At 44.7% G+C, this 20,687-nt stretch overlaps 2 protein-coding genes across 2 annotated transcripts in view; both read right to left on the bottom strand.

The window, feature by feature from the left end:
• Positions 1-20,687, bottom strand: part of col14a1a (collagen, type XIV, alpha 1a) — a gene marked incomplete at its 5' end in the record, with an annotated part of 191,350 nt that overhangs the window by 58,852 nt on the left and 111,811 nt on the right. The window contains 4 exons of the mRNA XM_080752542.1: positions 5,821-5,874; positions 10,171-10,257; positions 12,406-12,483; positions 16,404-16,562. Coding sequence (XP_080608668.1) covers positions 5,821-5,874; positions 10,171-10,257; positions 12,406-12,483; positions 16,404-16,562 — 378 coding nt within the window. The remainder of the gene's footprint in view (positions 1-5,820; positions 5,875-10,170; positions 10,258-12,405; positions 12,484-16,403; positions 16,563-20,687) is intronic.
• LOC308307951 (asparagine synthetase [glutamine-hydrolyzing]-like) lies at positions 353-2,026 on the bottom strand (the record flags this gene model as incomplete). The annotated part of the gene is made up of 1 exon (XM_080753292.1): positions 353-2,026. One exon carries the CDS (start codon positions 2,024-2,026, stop codon positions 353-355), a length of 1,674 nt encoding a protein of 557 aa, XP_080609418.1.

Below are 20,687 nucleotides of genomic sequence, written 5' to 3' on the forward strand. Positions count from 1 at the left end.
CCCTCCTGGCCCCCAAGCTGTGGAATAAACTCCCTGTTGCACTTAGAACAACGGACTCACTCGCTAGCTTTCGCTGTGGACTGAAGACTCACCTTTTCAGATTCCACCTAAACCCATAGCACTACAGAAACACTCAATGACCTTACAGGAAGCTAGTTAGCATTTGTTTTTTAGGTTTTTAGAATCCTTATTTTCTTTACTGATTTATTGTTTTTTAGATTGATACTCATATGCATTTGTTATATTGTTGTTGATGTTCTGACAGGTTATCTTGTTTATTATAGTGATGTATTATCTGCTTATTATAAGTCGCTTTGGATTAAAAGCGTCTGCTAAATGCCTAAACTGTAAACTAAACTGTGTAGATGGACAGGGTCCTGGCGGAGGGGTCGGTGGCGCTGATCCAGCGGGGCATCCAGTAGTGGGGGATCCAGGCGGCGCGGCCAGGGTAGAACCTCTCGAACACCTGCCTGTAGTAGTACGCCTCCTTGGTGCTGGGAGGGAGGTGCGGGAAGGTCTGGTGAGCCTTCTCCAGCTGGGCGTCGTTCACCTCGGCCTCTAGGCGCTCCTGTAGCACGGTGTACCAGCTCCTCTTCTCAGACATCATGCCGTCACTGAAGGCCTCCTTCCTCCTCCAGAGGATGTCCTCAGGGATCAGGTTCAGACCCTTGAAGGAGTCTCTGAGGAGGTGCTTCTCCACCCCATGCCTGGGTATCCTCATCTCTTCGGGCAGGGACAGGTAGTACGCTGTGAACCTGTGGTCCAGGAAGGGAACCCTCAACTCCAAGCCGTGTGCTGCCGTGGTGCGGTCTGCACGCAGGCTGTCAAACAGGTAGAGTTCCTTCAGGAGACGAACGCTGTCCTCTGCTGCCGTCTTAGGACTGGGAGCCTTGTGGAAGTAGATGTATCCCTGGGTCAGCTCATCCGAGCCCTCTCCAGAGAAGATCACCACACTGTCTGTCTTCTCCTGGATGTATTTAGATACCAGGTACATTCCCACAGAGGCTCGTACGGTGGTGATGTCATAGCTCTCCAGGTGGAAGATGACCTCTTTGAGGGCGCAAATCCCCTCCTCTGCCGTGAAGTCGACCTCGTGGTGTTCGCTGCCGATGTGAGCCGCTACCTTGCGAGCAGCCAGGATGTCAGGGCTGTCCGCTGACCCGATGGCAAAGGTCTGGACGGGGTACTGCAGCTTCTCCTCTTTGGCCAGCTTGACCAGCATAGCAGCAACCAGACTGGAGTCCAGACCACCTGATAGAAGACAACCGATTCTCCTGTGGGCCATGAGACGTTTGCGTACAGCGTTTTCAAACAGCAACCTGATGTTCTTTTTCACCGTTTCTTCATCAAAACCTGAGGACAGGTTGTCCACCGTGTCATACAGGGCGTGGCAGGGCTCCTGGGTGCAGCAGTGGAACTCGTCTATCTGAAGGGACTCCACCTTCCCGGTGGATTTCAGATTAAAAGTCTCAACGTGGCCGGGCAGGAAGGGAATGATGGAAGCGGGGGTGGACATGGAATGAGTGATCTCTGTCAGGCCTTTGGCCTCGGAGCAGACGGCCAGAAAGCCGTCGTCGCTGAGCAACTTGAAGAGTGGCCGCATGCCGTACGTATCCCTCCCCAGGAACACCTTCCTGTCAGCCGTGTTCAGCAGCACAAAGGCAAACACGCCGTCCAGCATGGACGCCATCTTCTGGATGCCGAAGCGGTCGTACAAGTGGAGCAGAACCTCCCCGTCCACCTTGGTCTGGTGCTCAAACCCAAACTGGTCCTTCAGCGTCAGATGGTTGTAGATCTCCCCGTTGTAACAGAGCCACAGGTGGGGGAACTTCTTGATGCGTAGAGGCTGCATGCCGGACAGCTGGTCCACGATGGCCAGCCGGTGGAAGCCGAAGCAGCAGTTGGTGAAGCCGTTGACGTTCTCGAAGCGAAAGGCGTCAGGGCCGCGGTGGGCGATCTTCATGGCGCTGGTGCACTGCACGGCCAGGCACTCATCACTGCCAAACAACGCCCAGATTCCACACATCTATCTATCTATATCTTCTATCTATCTATTAGCCAAATCTTTGTCTGTCTGTCTGTCTGTCTGCGTTTATGTCATCCAATGGGAAAACCCTTGAAATAACACAGAGTGGTGTCATCAACTGGGTGAGACAGAGGTTTGTTTGACTTCTCACCGGCAGACCGTCTATACCCGGCTTTGGCAAGGTTGGCTACAGATACGCAACAGATTCACCAAACACCGTGCTTGTGCACTCTGCTGGCGCACGTAGGACATACATGGCCACAAGTGCACACGGCGCAAGTTGGCACCTCGACAGAGTTGGCACCTCGACAGCGGTGACTTTAAAAGACTACACCGCGGTGATAGCTTATCACCGCAGAGTGTACTATGATACCCCCTGAATCTTCTCCGACGTACGCAGAGGGCGAGGGGGATCTGAAGTCAGGGTCAGGGTCCATACCGGTTGGTTGTCAGCGTGGTGGTGGTGACGTATGGCCCCCTCGGCCTCTGAAAACATGACATCCTTGAAGAAACTCGATCACCCGCCAGAGAGGCCGGTCCTTGTCGTCTACACCGGAGGAACTATTGGAATGGTCCTCGGTCCTGATGGCGTTTTGGTCCCAGAAACTTTGCTGAAGTACCTTCGCGAGCGTATCATGTTCCATGATGAAAAATATGCCCAGGAGACACACTTGTATGATCGCTATGATGACCCAGAACAGATCTTGGTCCTTCCGCTGAATAAACTCAAGCAACGGATAGTGTACCGGATTTTGGAGTACAACCCTTTGCTGGACTCAAGCAACATGTCAGAAAAAGACTGGATGATTGGGGAAGCCAATCATCCTCACTGGCTCACAGATGCCAATCTATGAGATGCGGACCGATGGCAGAGACAACATGCTGGGGGCACTGTTGATCGCCGGACAGTTTGTCATTCCTGAGGTCTGTCTATACTTCTATAACAATCTGTACAGGGGAAATCGTGTGACTAAGGTGGATGCAGAGAGCTTCAATGCCTTCAATTCTCATAACCTGTCCCCACTAGCCGACGTCGGAGTGGATATCACAGTCAACTGGGACACAGTGCGGAAGGCAGACACTACTACTAAGTTCAACGTGAGCACAGAGCTGAACCGGAACGTGGGTCTGCTCCGGCTCTTCCCCGGGATCACTGCTGCTACTGTGAGGGCAGTCCTCCAACCGCCCATGGAGGGTGTGGTGCTGGAGACATTCGGCGCCGGGAATGCCCCAGACAAAGACAAAGACCTGCTGGAGGAGCTATGTCCTATGTCCTCGCCAAGTCAGACCTTGATCTAAAGGCCAAAAAGAAGATGATGGAAAAGGACCTCAGGGGTGAGATGATCGCTGACCTAGATGGAGACAAGCTCTACCTGAGTGACAGCCGTTTTGTTTGCTGCAAGGCGGGCGACAAGTGATTGAGTTCAAGGCACCGCCATCTGGATGCTAGATTGGTAATGGATGAAAAGAACTGGACCCGTCCACTTTCTCCGCTTCATTTATACACCCAACTTGTCTTCATCAATCTGTAATCAAGTTTCAGTGTTCACATTGTCTCTTTTAAGCCTGGTTTATAATCACCTGGTTACGAAGCTGCTAAAATATTTAGGCAATCCATTTATTATGAGATTTTCAACTTTCTTCTGCTGAAAAACCCTACATAATGTTTTTGTTGACAGGGTCATGCAGTGAAGAATAAAATGAAGGTCTTTAGACCTTAAAAGGTTCCCTGGCTAATAAGCCAATTGTGCTTCTTTATTCAACAGCACAGTGATTCTCAACCCGTTTAATTTCAAGGAGCCTTGGTTTTATATGCAGTAAATATACAGTAAAATAATTGTTGGAGGGGGAAATAGTCAGTACAAGGTTAAATCAACTCAGAGAATGGATAAATAGAACCGATGTCCATTTGGTTTATACTCTCAGAGTTACAGACATGTAAGGGTCCATTTGGCTGCTACTGTAACTCTCAATCATTTAGCTGGGGACCCCCTGGAACCCGCTCAAGGACCCCCCGTTGTACACTGCAAAATAGCCAACAGTGGAACTGAAGCATTTCCTTTTTTACAAGATCTGTCTACATGCTCCCACTTCTATTCCTGGAGAACTTTTAAAAGTCAAATCTAAAGTACAGCACACTACACTGCACAATCCTGTGTTAATCTAACTTTAAGTGTACAAATTGACCCATAAATGGTACATAACCAAATTAATTAATTAAGTTGGTTACACTTTACACTTGGATAGTTACAAGTGGATAGATTAAAGGGAAACACACACGGCGCGTCGAAACATACAGCCTCATTATTTTCAATGAAGTAACCCACACCGGCGGCATCAGACGCGCACAGACGCAAGTCTGCCGCCTCGCCCGCCACTCCGATACGCCGATGTTCTATTTTCCAGCGTTGCCGCAAGGTGAAAATGTTTTGGGAAATGTATGCGCCGCGCGGAAGCGCACCGCATCTAGTTGATGTTACCGCGCTGCACTTCGCGCGTGTCAATACTGCGGCGCTGCGCAGCAACTCACGTCCGGTGTGTGTTCCCCTTGACACTGAGGACATTGTGTATACTATGGACGGATAAACTACTCTGTATATTTGAAACTAGGGATGCACCGATATGGAAATTATTGGCCGATACCGATGTTTAAAATAATAAAATGTGCCCATAGCCGATAGCTAATACTGATATTGTTTATATATTTATTTCCCCCTTTTGTGCTTGGGAAACAAATACATCTTCATTGAAATAACTTTAACTTTATGCTTAACTCAGTGGCGTAAATATGGAGGTGCAGCTGGTACAGCCGCACCAGGGCCCACACACACAGGGGCCCATGAAGGAAGAGGAAAAAAAAAAGAAAAAAAAAATCTGTCTGCGCGACCACACTTGGTAATACGGTAATGACGTTCGGCGGTGGAATGCATCTGCGCGGCCGCAACAAGTATTACGGTAATGGGTTTAGGTGCTGAGTAGCTGCCTAGGCTAGGCCCTAGCTGGTGGAGTGCCGAGTGAATGATAATTTGTCCAATCAGCCTTTGAGACCTGTCAGCTGTGTGTCAATCAGTCAGGATGGGTCGTGTCTATTTAATGTGCAGCACTGAAAGGCTTGCATTGTAGACCTAGTGTTCTATTTATTTGGTCATGTCAGAGCCCTGGTCATGTTTATAGGCCTATTTAAAAAAAAGGTGCGCACCAAGCAACATATCCAGGTCCTCCCCTGAAGCCCCAAAGACACCCGAAAATGACTTAATAAAGGAAACCCGCTTTAGTTGACTTTATACCCAAAAATACCCATTTTGGCCGACCTTATAACCGGAAATACACAATTTTTCGCGGCGCCGCTGTGCGGCGCCAAATGTCTCCTAGCTTTGTGCTCCCCCTAGTGGGGACAGAGTTAGGCACCAGTGCTTACTGCAATGATATTGTTTATGTCCTTTGTACATTCTTGTACTTCTGCTTATGTGGACATAAATAAACATTTCAAATGTCACTTGCGCTTGTGTATATAGGGGTGGGTGGGGTGGGTTGGGGGGCCCACAACAAATATCTGCACCAGGGCCTATCACAATGTTGTTACGCCACTGGCTTAACTACAACAGAACAGATAAATATCAGCTACTGCCATCGATTAATGTCAGCTTTATTTGCAGATACCAATGTTGTTGACCAAATAACTGCAAATATCGTCCGATACCGGTTTCTGGCCGATACCGATAGTGCATCCCTATTTTTTTTGATGGCCATAAGACCAGTGACAACAGAATATGAAGTATCTTTATTTTACTGACCGTCGTCCCAGGCTCTCCCCTGTCTCCTCTGGCTCCCCTGATGCCGGGACCACCCTGGAAAAAAATAAATACAAAATAAATTACAGCTTAAGCTAGACAGGCAATGTTACGAAACCACCGTAGACATGTTATGAGCTACTTTCTGTCAATACAATTCTGTGCAAGTGTTGGAGTTTGGAAACGCTCATTTTCAATAACGCAACGCCCCGCTGACTCCTGCATTGTGTGACATGTCAAAACAGGTGGTACGCAGGACCGTTGAGTGATTTCCGACAGGCGCTTCCAAACTCAAACACTTAAAAAAGATATTCACCTGCACGGAAGTTATTGACAGAAAGTAGCTCATAACACGTCTACAGTGGATCTGAATGTAACAAACACTTTGCAGAAAGAGGATAATTCAAGCTTTCCATACAGCTGCAATGTTGTTGAGTTTAACATCATTTAATACAATCAGATGGGACTGGTGTTGCAACTCTAGATTCAACATTATATAAAAAGAAAATCTAGAGTTGCAAGTTGCAGCTAGGTTTCTGTCTGTTTCAATAAAGCTAAACTATTCAGGCAGCACCCTTAATACATTTAATCCAAACATCCAAAGCATGTCATTCTGTCACACAGTTCAAACTGTATTTGCGCATGATGCACGGTGGCCCTTTTTTGATCGGTTCTGCAGCTTACGGATCTCATTTGACTGCATCTGCAAGTACACTTGTTGCATAGAGAGAGAGGAGGACTCTGGGAGATCTAAACCTTCAGTTGACCCGGCATAGCCCCAGGGTTTAACGGTGGCCAGGCCGCACACATATGCTAGTCATCAAACCATCTGGGATACTACATCCTCTTCCTGTGTTTGCTTTTAATAGGTCCCTCCAGCGACAGAGAGGGTGGCCAGGTAGTTCCTATATGGCCACAGGGCAGGGATAGGAGGGGTGGTGGCAGGAAGGGTGTGGGGGGAGGTCGAGCAGAACCAATAAGTAGCAGAGAAAGCCCTGATTTATAATTGTTTGCAAGCTGGCGGCACGCATCGGAAATAGCCTATCTACAAGCTCGGAACGCGTCACAGCGTGATACATTGTGAGCTTGTAGATCGGCTATTTTCGGTGTGTGACACTGGTGCGCCGCAACCGAGTATAAATCTGGAAAAAGATAACAAGGAGGAGAGAGGACATTAGGAGAGAGCAGTGTAGATTTCGTCGACTGAAACTATGATGAAAATCTTAGGGAGGTGTTAGGGAGGGACTAGTGGAGAAGAGTTCCGGTAGAACTAAAAGAAAATACTTTTTATGTTTGGTTGGCATCGGGTGTTGTGCTCTGAAACGGCACGTTGTGAGGCTATTTTCAAGGCCCGCCAAGATATATTTTCGTCTAACAAAATCAACTGCAGATGTAGTCGACTAAAATCTTATGATATCAGACGACTAAAATATGACTAAAACTAAATCAAAATTTGCTGTCAGAATCAACAGTGCATTAGGACAGAGAGGAAGAGTTGAAAATGACAATGATTGTGGGGGGGAAAAAGCACCTAGGAGGACGGGACATTCAGACGCGATGACATTTAGCTAACCCCAATGGAGGAATTCATTTTGTCCAGGTGCCTTTTCTGATAAGCGCCACGTGCGAGACAGAAATAGCACAAAAGAAAAGGAGAAAGAGCAAAAGTTATGCATTTTAAAGCGAGCCACACTTCAACTCCCACCAGCTCATAATTTGTTCAACTTTTCAGCAAAGGCCAGTGGCCAGTGATATCATTTTTTAGTTTTCCTTAGCTTTCCCTAAGGGAATGTGTTAACCCTCACACACGCGTGCGCACACACGCACACATGCACGCGCGCTCAGAACGGTGGCAGCTGGACAACATGGTAGCTGTGGTTATCATATCTACATTGAGCCATTCATCAACATCCATCTGTTATAGTTATAATGTCATCCAAACCCAGTCACTGCCTGAAGCCACAGCCCTTCTGGGGGCAGACACACAGATTATCTACACAAGACAGAAAGATCCCCAATCTCTGCTCTGCTTCTTCGGGAAGATGTGAGGAAAATAAAACAGACGCACGAAGAGAAGGGGAGGGGGACGACGACGACGACAGAGAGCCAGACAATGGCATAAAAGAGAGAGAGACAAGAGAGGAGTTGTGTCCATTGATTGCGGACCCATCCGCAATCAGTGGGGGTACATTTATTGTAATCAAATTATTGTCTTAGGAATGTGACAAATACAACAAAATATAATTGAACTCAAGTCTCCATGGCGTGAGTAATCAATAGAAAAAGAAAATAATTTTGGAGGTGAACTACTGTACTCCTCGTTCACCCCCAAAATGACTTTTTTTCTATTGATTACTCAAGCCAAGGAGACTTGAGTTGAATACATTTATTTTTCGTATTTGTTGCATTCCTAAGAGAAAATGATTATTTGAGTAAATTTAACCCCATTGATTCCGGATGCATTTGGGTCCCCATCCAGAATCAACGGGGGTACATTTATTGTGATTAAATTATTGTCTTAGGAATGTGACAAATACAATACCAATGATTTGCTGCGCAACTCCTTGCAACAAAACATTTTTAAGGTCAACCACACCAATGCAACTCTGCCATTGGGGATAATGGTTGTTAGTAGTTTGTATGTAGTAGCAAGGCGAATCATTGTTGTGGTTTGGGCTTTAGAGCACAGGGGTCAAAGAGGTTTGGTGTAGAGGGGAAAAAGCAGACTAGGCGCCGGCTACACAGAGCTGGATATTTCGGCTGCGAAGCTGGATATTTTTGAAACCAGATAAATAAGTGGAGAGATTGAAAAATATCCGATTCACTGGATCCGTGTAGACAAGGAACCCGGATATCTCTGAACTAGGGGGACAACACAGTAAAGTCTTCAGAGATATCCGGGTTCCATGTCTACATGTCTACATGGATCCAGTGAAACGGATATTTTTCAATGTCTCCACTTATTTATCCGCTTTAAAAAATATCCAGCTTTGTGTGGCTGCAAGCCCTAACCCAACCACATAAAAAAATGTCTAGCAAATGTCTAGCTTCAGAAATATCCAGCTCTGTGTAGCCGGCACCTCAATATCTGAATGAATCCAAAATATACTGAGGATAGTGCTGTCAAACAATGAAACTATAAGTATATGGAATCTCTGAACAACTAAGGGGTCCTCGGCCTGAAAATGTTGAAGACCCCTGCTTTAGAGGAATGGGAAAATGTAGGAAGAAGAGGAGGAAAAAGGGAACGACAGAAAATGTCTGTCACAGGCAAGTGGTGTGGTGAGACGAGAGAGGGGGGGAAGAGAGACAAAAGACGACGACAAAATCACACGGAGAGAGGAACACTAGTTGTCTGCACTGCAGAACTCTGGGACCAGGATGAAAAGGGAGATTTTGAGAGCAGGAGACAGATAAAAATCAGAAAAGGGGGCAAAGAGGTTAAAGCTTGTGGTCTATACGGACGTTGTAAGTGGATCTGGCCGGCCAGACAGAGAAGAGAAGAGGGAATTGTAATCGGCTGTGATAAATGGAATCTCCACGTAATTACTTTTTCAAACACACCACTGTTGATGCACTCTCCTGGACCTCAGTAACCCAGCAGAGAGAGAGAGATGGTGAGAGAGAAGAGAGAGAGAGAGGGGTGGTATCGGGGAAGACGTCATAACAAGGAGCAGTACAGGAGAGAGGAAGGGAATAAATGACGAAGATCCAAAATTAAAAGACACAAGGGCTGGAGAGAGGCAGCAACATGTCCGTAAAAGGACACATGTCCATGGCAAAGACCTGGTCTTGTCCGTGGCAAACTTTAGATTTACACACAATTATAATGTTCTTATTTTGATCATAAGACCCAATTGCTGAATGTCAAGTCATCAGGTTTTCTTCAGAATAATGTAGGCTATGACACGTTACTACGACACTATTGCATATTAAAGTCAAACTAGTACTAGTGTTTCTCAAATGTTTTATTTGCAAGAACCCCTGTGTACACATGGAACCAAATGGACCTGTAAGGGTCCATTTGGTTCCGTTTGAACACTCTCAGAGTTACTGTGTTACTGTTGTGTGACTTAAACAAGCTAATTTATTTGCTCCAACTTTTTAGCCCATATCAGGTTCTACCTGCTGCTGCATGCGTGAGAGGAATGCCAGCACCTCTCTGTCTCCAGGAAGAAGGATGCAGCCTGATTTATACTTTGTCATACGACGAGAATAGCCAATCTTTCCAGCTCAGAATGAACGCGTCGTCGCATCGCCACCGAGTGACATAGATAGAGTGTGTTTCTGCTGCTGGGTCCAGGAGTAGGGAATCGATGAAGGAATGATTGACAGAGATAATGGGGTTCTTACGGGAGGTCCAGAGGGTCCCGGCGGTCCTTTGCTGTCCTGGGAGCAGGTACAGGCGTGAGGCATGGGAGGGCACTCCTCTTCCACTCTCTATAGAAGCAGACACACACACACACACGTGTAGAGCAAAGAGACAACATGTGAACAAACACACCTTTATGTTCCGATCGCTATTGCACAGGGCCCTTCAACGTTTTCAGGCCAAGAGAGAGAGATGAAGCAGGGACCCCCTCTACATAAAACGCGTGATGGAGATTCTCATCGATTTCATAGATAGATTCAGAGACTTGTTTGACACTTTTTACCTCTACACCAAACCTATTTGCCAAAAAGCTCTCAATGCCTCGCAGCGCGAGGCGTTGAGAGCTTGTACTGCAGATCTGCTATTTTTGGCTGAAGTTCTCCTCAGAGTATAGGGATGCGAGGGTTCAATTGTTAATTTAAGATATTTATCCTATCACACAAGGATTTGGCGGACCCCTGCAGTAACTCTGAGGACCATCTAAGGGTCCCGGACCCCCTGTTGAAGACCCCTGCTACAGTATACACATACACAGTTAGCTCATGAAGACATAAGGTTATCCATTTCTATGTTCCTTGATTTGATTCATAAAATATAATATGACAGAAACACTTTAAAACACATAGACATATATACAAATACGTTAGCCCTCTAGAGTAAAGCCATGAATGACGTTGTGGTATTGGCTCATAGCATGGCATATACTGTATGCTCATTTGAGAGGACGCATACATCACCGTACCATAACTGTGCACAAATCTAAATGTGAAATGCAGCCCTGACTGCGTTGGCCAAGACGGTTGGTAGGAGGCCTGTGCGCGTGCATGTGTGCGTGCGTGCGTGCGTACGTGTGAGTGAGTGTGTGTGTGTGTGTGTGTGTGTGTGTGTGTGTGTGTGTGTGTGTGTGTGTGTGTGTGTGTGTGTGTGTGTGTGTGTGTGTGTGTGTGTGTGTGTGTGTGTGAGAGAGAGAGAGAGAGAGAGAGGGTGGGTGTTAAAATGATATATTCCCACCCCCAGCTCAACATCTCCCCCAGTACCACCAACAGCTTCCCGTTACCCGTTCCCGCTCAGCTCACACAGAGAGCTCCAGCGTGTTGTGAACAACGCTCGACTTTAATTAAAGCGCAACGTTTTGCCAGAGGAGAGTTTAATCCACAACGTCATCTGTTCTCGTCCGCTGCAGGTGTCCAAAATGCATGTATGCTATTCTGAACACAGAAAAACTCCAAACTCCATGGCCCCGAACATTGTTGTGAATGGCTGAACGCGAGGAGGGATATTTGCTTCCAGAGGCCTAATTTCAGAAGAAAATAGGGTATGGCAAAAAATAAGTTACCACAGATAAGTTGCCATAAATAATTTTTGCTATTTGTTTTGGCTATTTCGCGTAGCGACGCGTTGTGAGCTTGTAGATCTGCTATTTTTTGGCAAATGTTCCGCCCCAGGATAATGGATTTTGATTATCGCGATATCGTAAAATCATGATTTCTTTTGTCACAATAATCGTGATATGAAATGTTCATATCGTCCCATCCCTAATGTGAACACTAGGGGGTGGCCATTGCTAGCCCCTGATGCCCCAAATGACGGCCCTGGTTGCTTCAAGTTGGCATAGCCAATGCCAACTGGGACGGCGGGCTTGTGTGGAGTGGACATGCGAGGTTATCAGCTGTTAGGTGCGGGCGTTCGCTCAACTCAAGGCCCTGCTGTCAGCGCACCAGCCTTGTTCTCAAATCTCAAAGAGAAGTCACACATTTTGATGTAAAACACATTTTAATGTTCACTCAGGACATTGAGTGAACCACCAAAGCAAGCACTCCCCAAAACAAGTTCAGAATAGCATGCATACACTCATCCAAAATGCACAAATGTATTTATTCTAAATAGCCAAATGCAATGCCAATGTTATTATAATTTGTATTATTCATTTCACGTCATGTCATTCACGTATTGTTGGCATTGGAGACATTTCATTCTTAAAGGGATAGTTCACCCTCAAAATGACTTTTTTTTCTATCAATTACAGTTCTTTTTCTTTCTTTTCTTAGGCACATTGCTAAGCCTCTTTGTGTCTCCATAGGGAACCACTGCTGGTCATCAGTTGTATTGGCTTAGGAATGCGACAAAAAACTAAAAAATATCCATGAATTCAAGTCTCCATGGTACAGTTGCCTAATATTAATAACGTAAAACAACTTGAAGATTCCATGTCTTACCAGCGCTGGAAGTTCACAGCACTTGTCTCTGCTGGACCACGATGTACTGCAGATGATGTCAAACATCTGGAGCTGGAACTGCACACACACACACGCACACGCACACGCACACACACACACACACACACACACACACACACACACACACACACACACACACACACACACACACACGCTACATCAGTATGCCCCCTAAGACATGTACGGTATTCAGCCACAAATAGGCAGACATTCATATTTACACTACAGTCATATGCATGCACACTTAAACGACGCGCAAAGAACACTAAAGCAGACTAAACAGTGGAATTGGGCCTGCCATGGTATTTGTTTATGTTGAGATAAGATTTGCGTTTCTGTGTTGATAAGGAGCGAGGATAGAGACAGTATGGCTGCTAAACGGCACACACAAGCAGCACAAATCTGTTGGAAGATAGTCAGACAAAGTCTGGCTGTTAGCAAACTAAACAATAACAATTTATAGGAATATTTTACTGGGAGTGTATGTAACCAAATTGACCTGTATTACGGGACCATTGGGTTGCATGTGTACATTCTCCGAGTTACAAATGAAAACAATAAAAAAATAACACTTTTATGTGGATTTTATGGTGTTGCCCTGCAAAGTCAGCTAGAGCGCAATATGTTTTTGGACACACCTTCTTATTTATGTTTCCCGGTCAATTAGCCTTTGTGAATTTTGGTGATAAACAATTATCTCAAGAACAGATTTACAACTAGTGAAATATCACTTATATGCAGATATCCCATTTGGCTGACCAGTTGAAACACTTTTAAACCTATTTATCAGAGGGTTTTTTTCCCTCGCAGTTCCTGCACTTTGCCACGTACTGATTTATTTCTCAAATTTGGGCACTTGGTACCGTAGGTAGGATTTATTTAAGTGGAAAGCGTTATTGGAGAAGAAAAATGGTCCTTGCTGCAATGTTGCTGACACAGAACCTAAACTGACTGGAAAGCCCATTTCCACTCATTTACATTTCTAGCCATCCAGAACTCCAGACACAGTCAATATAGCTAGAAACCTAAACTCTGTATCTACTGTATCCTCCATTGAATAAGTTATCATTGTCAAGTACATGGCTTAAAAATATATGGAAACCCTCCACTGTGACACTGACTGACAGTGAACCTGTCTGTTTTATTTTAGACTTCAACTACTGCACTGTACTGTACTGCAGGGGTTTTCAAAGTGGGTGACGGGGCACCCTGGGGTGCCGTGACGGCAGTCCAGGGGTGCCGCGAGATAATTTGATAATATTTGTAATTTATTTGGACACTTGAAAAAATATTTAGTATCATTTTAAACTTGAAGTACAAAGTTATTTTCAGTCAGTTCTAACCAAAATGGCTATTATCTCAACGCTTTCCTCGCAACATAATCCCTAAAATATCGTCACTGTCGGGCAGAAACCTTGTATCTCCAAGTTTCAAATGTGTACGTCTTTTGGTAAAGCAAAGCCCTGCTTCATCATACAAGACTGTCACACAAAACTAGTGAAAACAGCAGATCTACAAGCACACAACGCCTCGCATCGCGAAGGGTTGTGTGCTTGTTTTAGATGATAAATACAAAACAAACGGTTTTGGACATACAAGGTTTCCACCCGACAACGACGATATGCTATAAATATAAGGTGCTGGGAGTGAGAATTATAATGTAGGGGTGCCTCAGATTCAAAAAATATTCATGGGGTGCCCTAAGACAAAAAGGTTTGGGAACCCCTGCTGTACTGTACATAATATCTATCTATCTATCTATCTAGGTCGTCCTCAGACGAGCCCTCCATCGTTGTTTCCAGTCATCTCGGTTCTCCATACATCTGGCCAGCTCATTGGTGTTCTGTGTCCCTACGTCTTCCTTGAGTATGTCCACGTATGTTTTTGTGGGACGTCCTCGCGACCGGTGCCCATGTGTTGGCTCCCACAGTACCAATTTGCTGGCTGGAAGCTCCTGGTGTCTTTGGCAGTGTCCTGCTAGTCTCATTCTTCTGGTGGCAATTTTCTCGCTTACCTTTGGTATTCCCTCATACAGGCTCCTGTTGGTAACATGTGCACTCCTGTTGATGTTGAGTACTGCACGCAACATTCTAGTGTAGCACCCGTCTAGAGACTTCTGCAGGGTTGGCTTCAGGGTCCAGCATTCACTGCCATAGAGGAGAACAGACTCCACCGTTGCAAAGAAGAAGCTAAGTTTGATTTGGCGGGGGAGGTTAGAGTTCCATACACTGTTCATAATAGAGAAACATGATTCCACCACACACCTAGCTTCTCCAATGGCCGGTGGAGAACTGTGTGATAATTATTTCCGTTGCTGTTTCAGTGAAATAATAATCCTTTTGTTTAGGAAAGGTGGTTTCAGAGTTAAAGGAACATTGTATTTTGCTGCCTGATGTGCATACTGTATGTTAGCCCCGGGAAGGCCACATGGGCCAACAACGCATTAGACGCTAATCCCAGGGTTTTCAATGCTGTCCATTGAAAAAAACTGTGGTTTTTGCAATTTTTCGCCTCATTTAATAATCTTACAGAGTTTCAAAGTGCATGGCAAGCAATGGAACTTTCAACAGAAGTGTTTTAATTCCTGTTTGAACAGGGGGAACTTATTAGTTCAGTTCACATGGTGTCATTCTTAAAGGGATAGTTCACGCCAAAAACATTCATTTTGTTTTTGTCACATTCCTAAGACAATAATTTGAGAAGACTCTTTGTGTCTCCATAGGGAACAAAGCAGGCTCTTTGTGTCTCCATGAGGAACCACCAATCAAATGATTGGCTTAGGAATAATCCATAAATTCAACTCTCCATGGTGTGAGTAATCGATAGAGGAAAAAGTATTCTGGGGGTGAACTATCCCTTTAAGACGGAGAGAGAGAGAGGGGGGGGTGGGGGGGCAGGGGGGGTCTTACAACTTTCCATTTCTAGTGCCAAATTTTGCCAATTTATTCCAGCCTCGGGACGCAGCCTCATTAAAACAAAATGGTATTCATGTGGGGACCCAAAAGATAAGGACCTGCTGTGACCCATTTCTCAGTATTGACCTGTTGCTTTAGAAACTAGTGGGGTTAATTGAAGCCTTCCGTGACGATCCATAAAAATGCCAATTTTATTTTTTACCGCTGTCAATTCACCGTGATATGAATGTCTATGAATGAATGCCATTCACATCCAGTCACCTTGCTATGTCAATACGTGCGTGCCACTTATTATAAACACTTCAATCCAATCAGTGGAATTGTACTTCCTGCATACTGTTCTGTGTCTTCATTAAATAAGACTCAAGTTGAACAAGTTACTTTCTGTTCTGAAAAACATTCATAAAAATAATAAACCAAACATGAGAACAGATAACATATCACAATGAGGTTCAGCACACGTTGTCAATAAACATGTCAGAGATGTTTAAACATTCTGTATCACAGTGTTGCTGAAACTGTAGCTCAACTTTTTTCTTTTTCATTTTTATCACACAATTTTGTAACCCATTTTTAACCCAGTGCCAATTGCCTAAGCTGTAATACTGGGCGCTGCGCTCCCTCTGACAACCTGGGGAGAGCCCCGAACTGAGCTCTGAGGAGTGAACAGGGCGCTTCTTTTCACCTGACAGGGGGGAGTTTCCCCATTAGGAACACGTTATTCCAACCAGTTCCTTTCCCCTCAATCAGGTGCCCCAGCTGACCAGGGGGTGGCAGTATAGAGACCAGGATTACTGCCTGTTTTTTGTGAGGGTACCTACCCTAGTGGACCACACAGAATAGCCCTTTTACCAACCCCACCTAAGGGAATGGGCACTGCCACTGATGACTTGGAGGAGAGAACATGCCCACAGTGCCCACGGCGTCCCCGGTGGGAATCAAACCCACGACCTTCTAGCTGTAAGGCAACAGCACTACCAACTGCGCCACCGTGCCCCTGTGATAGCTTTTGTTCAAAGGCAACACTTTACAGTCGATACACATGTGAGAATTCCTACTGACCGGAGCAGAGTTGTCCCGTCTGCCTCTGGACCGGACCATCCGTCCCAGGATCTCCACTCCGTCTATGGTGATGTTCCCAGCCGCACTGATGGCCTTCTCTCCAACCACGGCACAGTCTAACACCACCTTAGCTGAGGTCTTACTGATGGCTACATGGAGCTGTGTGGAAGAAGATGACGTGGGTATTAGATATTATATTATTAAACGCTTCTCTCAAATCCCAGGCAACCCCGGAATAGGGAAAAGTACAGTACTGTCAGTCAACACCATCTGAAGAAAACCTGGAGACTTGACATTCAGTAATTGGGTTTTTATGATCAAAATAAGAACATTATAATGGTGTGTAAAAAATAAACATTTTGCCACAGACAAGACCAAGTCTTTGCCTGTATACGACACATTGATGACCCCTGAGTATAGTAGCAGTGGTGGTAAATTGAAAAGTACAGTATAACACACCCTGAATACTAATGTTGAAAACCTGCACCTAAAGAACAAGTCTTATGTGATCTACGATCAAATACTGCAGGTGGCTTTCCTCCTCCTTCATCCTTGCCTCTGCAACTGGTAATATGTACGATTATGTACAGTACAGTATATGTACTATACATGGGTGTAAAGCTCCCTTTGTTCAGCCCTGGAAACCAGACCCCCTTGAATAACTAATTTTGCTTCCTTTTCCTACCAGAATTGTGATCATGCCTCCTCAAAGCAAACTTATGCCAGCCCCGTCAACCGTGAAATTCAAATAGTCTCGTGGTAAACAAACAAATGCAAGCGGAAAATGAAAATGAGACATTCTTGGAGCTGGATCAAGACCTTGGAACTGGGACAAGCTCGACTATTATTATCAGCTTGTTTCACCATGATTCTCTCTCTTCTCTCTTTCATACACACGAACGCGCACGCGCACGCACACAACACACACACACACACACACACACACACACACACACACACACACACACACACACACACACACACACACACACACACACACACACACACACACACACACAGAGACACACACACACACAGAGACACACACACGTGAAGCTACCGAGTTAGAGGTTCATATTTGAGTGTCAGAACTCATTTCTCTGTGGCCGCCGCTGTACAGCTGCTCTATAATGGCTTTCTGTTCTCATACTTCGAGGTTCTTTAAAACAATGAAAATTCATTTAGCACTCGTGGTTAAGGTTAATGTCACTGGTTAGGGAACAGAGGAGTATGAGGGCAAGGCAAGGCAACACAATGTTCTGAGTAATACCATCGAGTGTGCTTTTTGTGCTGGTGTTATGGCCGTTGTTATGGTGCCGTAGATGTAAAACAAATTGTACCCGGATAATGTGATTTGGAGGAAATGAGGCTGTCACGTTTGCAGAATGTACTTTGCTGCACTTACAGTAAGAATGACTGCATGTGCACACCCATACTGTACATGTTGGCATGCATACACGTGTGCTCATTTATGTATGCGCATGTACACACTGTATGCATTTGAATAGATGTCAATATCTTTGCATGAATTTGCTCGAATGCATGATGTCAGTGTATGTGTTCTATTTAAGTGGTCGTTGTCCTGTTGTTTGCTGACAAATGTAGAATTCAAGCCATTTACGCTGATCTCTATCTTGTAAGTTGCTCTGCATAAAAGAGCCTGCTAAATGCCTAAAATTTAAATTGTAATTGTCCATTTGTGAGTAAGGCATATACAGTAATTATGTGGAATAAGTGACATCTAAAATGCTGGTGCACTTCAAGGATAACGGGTAATTAAAATGATTATACTAATACAGATTTGCTTTTCTATGTATTTTTACTTTTTAGAAATATAACTAGGTTGAAACCCCTATCAAGGAAAAAGGGACAACTAAGGAAAACTAAACACAAAAAAGCTTAAATGCAGTCAGTGGCGTCAGTTCAGAAAAAGCTAAGGTATGGCAACATGACTGGTGTCTTGCACGCGCGCGAAGGCGCGCGTGCAAGACACCAGTCATGTTGCCATACCTTAGCAACAGGCATGATACATTTATTTTAAGAAGAACATTTTATTTCCCCCCCCATTTCTATGGTTTCTTGGGCTGGATATGGCAGCCTGGAACGGTTGTTCAAGTGCAGCTAAACTTGGCATGTTAGTAAACGTGCCACAATTAACAATAATGAATTGCACCTGTGCAGCTGACTTGCGGAACCTGGGAATATAGGCTACCATTTTGTCAAGAATACCTTGTTAAAGTGACCATTCTGTTACATTTTGCATTTGTTTTACAGTAATTTAACAACATAATAACCAGAACAGATTTATATTTAAAAGTAACTTTTATTTCCCCCCTGGACCCAGGGTATGGCAGCTGCATACCCCTGCCATACCGAATTGACGCCCCTGAATGCAGTACAGTATAAGGGGAATAAGCATCATGTTGTTTTGCACCCAGTGCCGTTCCTGACGGGTCAGATGGCTGACTGTGATTTCTCTAATACCACTGCCAGCACAAGATTAATTAGCCTATTTCTCTCTCTCTCTCTCTCTCACACACACACACACACGCACACACAGTACACATGCACAAGCACACGCAATGCGTGCACAGACTGCACACGCACGCACGCACACACACACAAACACAAGTGTGTTTTCTAATACTAGTGCTGTCACAGATATCAACAGTATCAGTAATATAAAGTGGCTCATTTGTTTGTTTGCTTCTTTCTGTCAAGGGTGGTTCACTTTTTCTCTCCGACTCATTGTCTCTTATCTTTTTTTTTTTTACAACCCATGAAAAATGACATTTTCCTAATGCACATTTTCAATCTGCGCTACATTATCTCGTTCTCGCTGCAAAATGGTATTTTGTAGCACGTGGTAATAACAGTGAAAGTGTACTTTGATAGATACGGCCTACTGTAATTTAATTCATTGACTGAGCTAACCTACAACATGCTGTAATCTCATGTGAACATCAGCGTAAGAGTATATATTATAGAATCTCACATTGGTGGGAACACTGGAATTACTAAGTAGGTGCCCTCGATTTGAGCTTTAGAAATAGTGACAGTTCATCATAAATAGGTCCGTATTTGGCTTTAGCCAGATTTATTGCTCAGGATAGTAGATCTTAATAATAATAGATCTTCTATTTGTGGTGCACAACACCAGAGTGAACTGAGTGTAAAATCCCCATCAACTCAAGTAAAGTGAAAATGGAGTGTTTCTATTGGCTTGGGATGACAATACAGAATGAATGTTCATATCAGTTTACACTGATAACAATCTGACTAGCCATCGTCAAATCAAAGAAAAGGGAAAACAGCGCCCTCTCTGTTAGAGAAGTTTGTTCTTGAGAGATTAATGACATGGTCAGAGGAAAGGAGGTGAAAAGAGGAGAGGAGAAGGAGAAGAAGAAGTAATGAACACATTTCACCTTATTTCACCTCTCTGTAACGTAAGTGTTTTCATAATGGCGGTGCATGCATGCACATTTAGATTGTTATGGCAGTTTATAAACAAGCGGTGTGAGATAATGTGGCTGGAGAGGAGGCTATCAGTATTTCCGCTGACAACGCTATTTCTGACCTGCAGAGCGCGAATGTGCGCTGTGTGTGTGTGTGTGTGTGTGTGTGTGTGTGTGTGTGTGTGTGTGTGTGTGTGTGTGTGTGTGTGTGTGTGTGTGTGTGTGTGTGTGTCTGTGTGTGTGTGTCTGTGCGCGCGCTGTGCGCCCACGTGTGTGTCCTCCTTTTCTGGCCACTCCATTCAGCCATATTGGACTTGTCAGCTCCGGAGTTGTGCGTTTACACAGGCTAAATCACACTCAGCTGTTAATCGGATAAGCACATCTCAGAGGAAAAGTTCAGCTCGTATTTCTGATTACATAATTCTGGTTTGCCAAAGTCTAGTCCAGTCTACTACACAACACCACGCCTCAGGATGACTCTATCTTTAATTGGGAATGGTGCCTTCTGTTTTGCATAATAAGAACTGAAATTGTAGACACAAAGTTGGTAGAATTGCCAAAGCTTCATTAGCAACTTGGAAAATGTTCCTTGTACTAAAGCAGCAGTTTGATTTCTTTCCAGCACAGTCATGGCAACAATAATAATTATCTCTGCCTCTGCGTCAACTTGGAAACATTTTAATTATAATTATTTGATATTTGGGCACCTTTGATAGACAGGTGCCCAACGTATCCTGTCAACTACTGCACAAAGAGCAATCAATATATAAAGAATAATATGTCTCGACTCCCCAAGTTTCTGCTTTCAGAGCTACTGTCTTAATTTGAA

The sequence above is a fragment of the Nannobrachium achirus genome (assembly GCF_963921795.1).
Source record: "Nannobrachium achirus genome assembly, chromosome: 2".
Lineage (NCBI taxonomy): Eukaryota > Metazoa > Chordata > Actinopteri > Myctophiformes > Myctophidae > Nannobrachium > Nannobrachium achirus.